The sequence below is a fragment of the Callorhinchus milii genome, unplaced genomic scaffold, assembly GCF_018977255.1.
Source record: "Callorhinchus milii isolate IMCB2004 unplaced genomic scaffold, IMCB_Cmil_1.0 Scaffold91, whole genome shotgun sequence".
In the NCBI taxonomy this organism is placed as follows: Eukaryota; Metazoa; Chordata; class Chondrichthyes; order Chimaeriformes; family Callorhinchidae; genus Callorhinchus; species Callorhinchus milii.
The window spans coordinates 1-7,565 of record NW_024704832.1 but is presented as its reverse complement, the minus strand read 5'-3'; the positions used below and the strand labels follow the sequence as shown (position 1 = coordinate 7,565).

At 57.9% G+C, this 7,565-nt stretch overlaps 1 protein-coding gene across 1 annotated transcript; it reads left to right on the top strand.

The window, feature by feature from the left end:
• Nucleotides 1–5,370: 5,370 nt before the first annotated feature.
• On the top strand, nt 5,371–6,959 carry LOC103171990 (FHF complex subunit HOOK interacting protein 1B-like). The gene is made up of 2 exons (XM_042345769.1): nt 5,371–5,581; nt 6,664–6,959. The coding sequence occupies exons 1-2, from the start codon at nt 5,374–5,376 to the stop codon at nt 6,957–6,959; spliced, it is 504 nt and encodes a 167-aa protein (XP_042201703.1). The 5' UTR covers nt 5,371–5,373.
• Nucleotides 6,960–7,565: the final 606 nt, after the last annotated feature.

The following is a 7,565-nucleotide window of genomic DNA, read 5'->3' as shown; positions in this document are numbered from 1 at the left end:
CACCTGGTCTAAACGGCAGCTCGAGTGTTAAAGAGTGTGAGACTCAGGCCGAGACTGGAATGAGCTTTCCCTGTCTGATCATCATGACCTGAGGCACTGGATAAAAACTGGGTTCAGGTATCTCAGTGAGTGTTCCATACAGACAGGATATAACCCACATACAGATAGGTATAACCCACTCCATAAAAACACAGGCTACATGGGAGTGAATGCACTGTATACACAGACATGACTGTAGTGTTGGCTGGGGCTGCTCAGAGCATTCAGGCTGTCAGTTCTGTGAAGTGGTACAAGGCAACACTGATCAGAGCCCTGAGGAACAGCTCTCCCTGATTTGGATTGAGAATGACTGACGTGTGAACCGGATTGTATAAAGGCTGGAGTGGATCAGGCTCAGTACAGGCTGTCACTGTGGATAAGCAGCAGCTTCTACCCCCTGATCTACTCCTGCTTGCTCCCTGCCACACACCCAGAGCTCAGCCACTGAGTACACTGCACTGGCTGCCAGTCACACCCAGAGCTCAACATCTGGACACTGACCACAGCCTTCAGCCTGACACCATGCTTCCTTTCTTGGCCAGGGACAGTGTGTGTAACTCTCCCAACAACTTGGGCTGGACATTGCTCATTTCCTCAGTCCTATCTTCAGCAACTGAGAATGGAAGTGTCTCCCTCCCGAGCGGGGCTGTGAGATTGATGGTGAGCAGAGAAGGCGGGCACCTTGGCTCTGCCTCTCCAACTGCTCACGGAGCCTTGGTGTCCTTCTTCAACTCAACCTGACCACAGCCCAGTGCCCAATGTTGATCAATATCAACAACACCACCGTATTTATATAGTGCCTTTCACTTCAGGATGATGTCCCAAGCTGCTGGAGTTTCACCGCAAAGCCCTCAATCACACTTTCCTCCAGTGATTTCTCTAACAGCCTCCCACGTGGCCGTCACCATCTTCAGCACATCCCATCCCACTCTGGGTAGCTCAGCTTTCAGCTCTATTCCAAATCTCTCTTCTCCTTCCCAAAACCTTCCGGTGGCCGGGATGGGGTGTGTGAGTGGGGAGTAGGGGAATGGCCCGGGTGGGTTGCTACACGCAAGCAGCCCAGTCTAACCCACTCTTTAATGTTCCTTCCCTTTTAAAACACGCTTATGGCTGAGAACTGCACAATCTTGCAGTTTAAAGCTTCCCTTTTACCTCCTGCGATGAGCTGATATTCAGAGCAGATTGAGAGAGCAGCGGGAAGCTTAAACTGACCACACTGCAGGGGGGATAGAAAATAATAAAATAACAATCTTTGTATTTGATATAGCACCTCCCACACATCTTGAGACATCTCAAAGTACTTCATAGAATAAACTGTAAAGAGTAGTGAGTGTGTTTTGTGGGCGAAATTGGGAGCCAATTGCACACAGCAGCGTCTCACAAGTCGTGATTTAGTGACCAAATTATTATTTTTTTTGAAGGGATTAATATCCCCTGGAAAAGCGATCTGCCAATCGACTAACAACCGGATTCCTACTTATTGCTAGGTAAACAGAGGCGTATGGAGCAAGGAAACTTGTTTAAAGTTTTACCCTGCCGTGAATCAAACTTAGGTCCTCTTGCTTGCAAGGAGAGTGCTCTCACCACTGAGCTACAGGACTGCAGATTGTGCTTTGGGGAGGGTGGGTCAGGGCACAGAGACACTGAACAAAACCAGGAGCAAGTGTATTTGACATCACTGTACATTCATGCATCGTCCCTCGTCCTACCACGGAGACACTCACATTTATAATAGAAAATCAACATCAGAAGCGCTTTTCGCTTTAAAAATATTGCAACATTATTGGGACGAGGGCTGTTTCCTTTGAAAACTGAGCAGCTTGAGGTGAGTTTACAGTCAGTCCACATTCCACTGGCACAGTCACGCTGAGTGTGAGGGAGACAGCCTCCACGGGAGTCAGAGCTGCACCACACCGGGGCCGGCGGGAGGGGGAGCGAGGTCTAGGGGCCAGGGAAAGATGGGGAGTGTATCAGGAGGAAAGTGTATCGGGGGGAAAGTGTATCGGGGGGGAGTGTATCGGGGGAGTGTGTAGGGGGGTGTAGGGGAGTGTATCGGGGGGAGTGTATCGGGGGGAGTAGATTGGGGGGAGTAGATTGTGGGGGAGTGCGTAGGGGAGTGTAGGGGGGAGTGTATCAGGGGGGTGTGTATCATGGGGAGTGAATTGGGGGAGGGAGGAGTGTATCAGGATGAGAGTGTATTGGGAGAAGTATATTCGGGGAGTGTATTGGGGGGGTAGTGTATCAGTGGGGAGTATATCAGGGGGAGAGTGTATCAGGGGAGAGTATATCGGGGGAGTTTATCGCGGGCTGTATCAATGGGGAGTATATCGGCGGAAGAGTGAATCGGGGGAGTGTGTATCGGGAAGAAAGTGTATCGGGGGGGAGTGTATTGGGGGGGGGGGGGAGTACATCAGGGGAGAGTATATCAGTGTATTGGGGGAGAGCGTATCAGGGGGTGTATCAGGGGGAGTATATTGGGGGGGAAATGTATCGGGTGGAGAGTGTATCAGTGGGGGAATGTATCTGGGGGCGTGTATCGGGGGGGGAGTGTATTGGGGAGCGTGTATCGGGGGGAGTGTATCAAGGGAGAGTGTATCAGGAATGTAGATGGTGGGGGGGGGGTGGTGTATCAGGAGGAGAGTGTGTCGAGGGGAAGGGGGGAGGTGTATCGGGGGAGAGTGTATCGGGGGGGTGGGGGGTGTGTATCGGTGGGGAGTGCATCGGGAGTGTATATCGTGGGGGGGTGTATCAGGAGGAGAGTGTATCGAGGGAGAGTGTATCGGGGGAGAATGTATCAGGAGAGTGTATCAGGGGAGAGTCTGTGTGTATCGGAGGGGGGGGGTGTATCGGGGGAGCAGTGTATCGGGGGGGCAGTGTATCGGGGGTGGGGGGGGAGTGTATCAGGAGGAGAATGTATCGGGGGGGAGTGTATTGGCGGGGAGTGTATCAGGGGGTGAGTTTGGCTCTGTTGTTCTCTCTTGCTCTGTTACTCTCTATCTCTTTCTATGTCAGTCGTTTTGTCACTCCTAACTCACTTCCTCTCTCTTGTCTCTCCTCGTCCTCTCCTCGCACACTCACTCTCCCCATGGTCACTCTCTCTCTGCTCCCTCACTCTCTCTCCTCGGTCATTCTCTCTTGCTCTCACCTTCCTCCCTCTCTCTCCCTCGCTCCCTCCTCGCTACCCTCTCTCCTTCCTCTCTCTCTCTGCCCTCGCTGGCTCTCTCTCTTGCTCTCTCCTTCCCTTGCTCCCTTCTCCTCCCTCTCTCTCGCTCACTCCTCGCTACCCTCCAGGAGAAAGGGGGAGGTGACGGAGTGTTCCTGGGCGATGGCCGCCAGCTCTTTGAGGAACTCGGTGAAGATGACAGCACAGTACACAGCATTCTTCACCCTCAGCGCCTCGTTCTGTTTCTCCGCTGAACTCTTAAACATGGAGCTGCCCGTCAGTGCATGCAGCACCTGCCCCTCCCGCACCTGCTTCAGGGCGTGCTGGGCTGCCTGGCGAGCACGTGTCGGGCTGTGTGTGTGACGCAGAATCAGCTCCCCCAGCGACGGCTTCCTACTCCTCACTGAGAATGATCGAGCGAGTGTGAGAGGGTACAGAGAGTGTTTGGGCAGGGAAGGAGGGAGGGGGGAGAGAGAAGCATAGTGGGGGACCCCACCGCCAGCTCACCCCCAGTCCCCCGCCAGCTCCCCGCATCCCCAGCCCCACACCCCCAGCCTACACCAACAGCTCCCCGCATGCCCAGCTCCCTACACTCCCAGTTCCTTACACTCCCAGCTCCCCGCACACCCAGCTCTCCACACGCCCAGCTCCCCACCCGCCCAGCTCCCCACCGCCCAGCTCCCCACCCACCAGCTCCCCGCATCCCCAGCCCCCACACCCCCAGCTCCCCCCCCAGCAGCTCCCCCCCATCCCGCACACCCCGCGCCCACACACCAAGCTCCCCGCACGCCCTACTCCCCACACACCCAGCTCCCCGCATCCCAGCCCCACACCGCCCACACCCAGCTCCCACGTGCCCAGCTCCCCCCACATCCAGCTCCCCACACGCCCAGCTCCCCACACGCCCAGCTCCCCACACGCCCAGCTCCCCACCCGCCCAGCTCCCCGCCCGCCCAGCTCCCCGCATCCCCAGCCCCCACACCCCAGCCCCCACCCCCAGCTCCCACGTGCCCAGCTCCCCACATCCAGCTCCCCACACGCCGCAGCTCCCCACACGCCCCGCGCTCTACACAACACCCAGCTCACCAGCACACCCCCGCTGCTCCACACACCCCCAGCTCCCCGCACGCCTTACTCCCCACACGCCCAGCTCCCCGCACGCCCAGCTCTCCACACGCCCAGCTCCCCACACCAACAGCTCCCCACACGCCCAGCTCCCCACACCAACAGCTCCCCGCATGCCCAGCTCCCCGCAGGCTCAGCACCCCACACGCCCAGCTCTCCACACGCCCAGGTCCCCGCACACCGAACCCCCAGCTCCCCACACGTCCAGCTCCCCGCACACCCAGGTCTCCACACACCCAGCTCTCCACACGCCCAGCTCTCCACACACCCACGTCTCCACACGCCCAGTGCCCCGCACACCCAGCTCCCCGCACCCCCAGCTCCCCGCACCCAGCTCCCCACCCCAGCTCCCCCACGCACCCCCAGCTCCCCGCACCCCAGCTCCCCGCCCACGCACCCAGCTCCCCGCACGCCCAGCTCCCCGCCAGTCCCCGCCGCCCAGCTCCCCGCACGCCCCAGCTCCCCGCACCCCAGCTCCCCGCACCCCCAGCTCCCCGCACCCCCAGCTCCCCGCACGCCCAGCTCCCCGCACGCCCAGCTCCCCGCACACCCAGCGTCCCCCACGCCCAGCTCCCCACACGCCCAGCTCCCCGCACGCCCAGCTCCCCCACCGCCCAGCTCCCCGCACGCCCAGCTCCCCGCACCCCAGCTCCCCGCACGCCCAGCTCCCCGCACGCCCAGCTCCCCGCACGCCCAGCTCCCCGCACGCCCAGCTCCCCGCACGCCCAGCTCCCCGCACGCCCAGCTCCCCAGACATCCAGCTCGCCACACACCAAGCCTAGCCCCCCACATACCCAGCCTCCACACCCCCAGCGCCCCCACTCACCAGCTCAGTCCCCCAAAAATCCAGCGTAGCCCCCCCATACACCCAGTCAGGTGTGTGTTTGTGTGGGGCTGGGAGTGTGTGTGGGTTAGGGTTAGGTATGTATGTTGCTGTCTATATGTTTAGTTGTGTCTGTGTGTGTTTGTATGTCCGTGGCTGTGGCTGTGTGTGTCTTTGGGTGGCTGCGTGTGTGTGTGGCTGTGTGTGTGTGTGTGTGCGTGTGATGTGTCTGAGGGTGACTCTGGTGTTTCTCTCTGTGCCTCCACAGGTCCTGGGCTCAGTTAAGAACAAGATCGAGCTGTTTGCTGGCACTCAGGAAGATTTTCCCACGCTGCTCTTTAAAGCCAGAAAATACTTGATCGCCCGAGGGAAGCTGGACTGGACAGACTCTCCAGGCACCGTGCCTCCGCTCCGCCGCTCGGACACACTGGGTAAACAGCTCCACTCTCGTGCCAGGGCCTCCCCACCCTCCCCCCACATCATTCCCAGCCTCTCACCTCCACATCATTCCCCCACCAGCGCCTCACTCTCACACATCGAGGAGTCCTGTAGCTGCAGTGCAGTGACCTGCACTGTAACCTGCAGTGGTTAGAGCATTCGCTTTGCAAGCAAGAACCTGGTTTTGATTCCTGGGCAGGGCGACATGTTGGACACATTTCCTTACTCCACAGGCCTTAGTTTAGCAGTAAATAGGAACTTAGTTGTTAGTTGATTAGCAAATCGCTTTTAACAAACCCTTCAAAAAATAATAACCCACACCTGTTTGTGGCACATGTTGGGCACAATTGACTGCCGTGTTTCACCCACAAAATGTACAGTTTACTACACTTTACAGTATATTCTGTGAAGCACTTTGAGATGTCTCAAAGATATATTTGATCTGTACAAAATGTAAAGATTATTATTATTATGTCGTCTGTCTGGCTTTCAGCCATTCTGCTCCCACTCCTGCAGCTCCTTCTTGAAGTCCCTCCAACTCGCTCACTTGCCTTGTTCAAGTTGAGTCTCAAAACCTACCTCTTCGACCGCACTTTCAGTCTCTTTTCCCACTCCAACCGCCCCCCCCCCCCACCCCCCCCAGCTGGGAGTCCAGCATTCTGCTCAGGGAGACTACAGTGCATGTAAAATGCACTGTATATATGTGAAGTATGTTGTATACCCTGCAAGCTAAAGCTCATCTCTTTCTCTCTCTCTCTCTTTTGCTTTCCCTCCCACCTTCCCTCCCTCCTCGCATACTCCACCTCTCTCTCTCTCTCCCACCGCCTCTCTCCCCCGCCATCTCCCTCTCTCCCCCGCCGCCTCCTCTCTCCCACACCACCTCCCTCTCCCCCACCTCCTCCCTGTCCCCGCCACCTCCCTCTCTCGACCTCCCCCTCTCTCTCCCCACCACATCTCTCTCCCCACCACATCTCTCGCCCCCTCTCTTTCCCCCACTATGCTTCTCTCTCCCCCCTCCCTCCTTCCCTGCCCAAACACTCTCTGTACCCTCTCACACTCGCTCGATCATTCTCAGTGAGGAGTAGGAAGCCGTCGCTGGGGGAGCTGATTCTGCGTCACACACACAGCCCGACACGTGCTCGCCAGGCAGCCCAGCACGCCCTGAAGCAGGTGCGGGAGGGGCAGGTGCTGCATGCACTGACGGGCAGCTCCATGTTTAAGAGTTCAGCGGAGAAACAGAACGAGGCGCTGAGGGTGAAGAATGCTGTGTACTGTGCTGTCATCTTCACCGAGTTCCTCAAAGAGCTGGCGGCCATCGCCCAGGAACACTCCGTCACCTCCCCCTTTCTCCTGAGGGGTAGCGAGGAGTGAGCGAGAGAGAGGGAGGAGAAGGAGCAAGGGAAGGAGAGAGCAAGAGAGAGAGCCAGCGAGGGCAGAGAGAGAGAGGAAGGAGAGAGGGTAGCGAGGAGGGAGCGAGGGAGAGAGAGGAGGAAGGTGAGAGCAAGAGAGAATGACCGAGGAGAGAGAGTGGGGAGCAGAGAGAGAGTGACCATGGGGAGAGTGAGTGTGCGAGGAGAGGACGAGGAGAGACAAGAGAGAGGAAGTGAGTTAGGAGTGACAAGACGACTGACATAGAAAGAGATAGAGAGTAACAGAGCAAGAGAGAACAACAGAGCCAAACTCACCCCCTGATACACTCCCCGCCAATACACTCCCCCCCGATACATTCTCCTCCTGATACACTCCCCCCCACCCCGATACACTGCCCCCCCGATACACTGCTCCCCCGATACACCCCCCCCCTCCGATACACACAGACTCTCCCCTGATACACTCTCCTGATACATTCTCCCCCGATACACTCTCCCTCGATACACTCTCCTCCTGATACACCCCCCCACGATATACACTCCCGATGCACTCCCCACCGATACACACCCCACCCCCCGATACACTCTCCCCCGATTACCCTCCCCC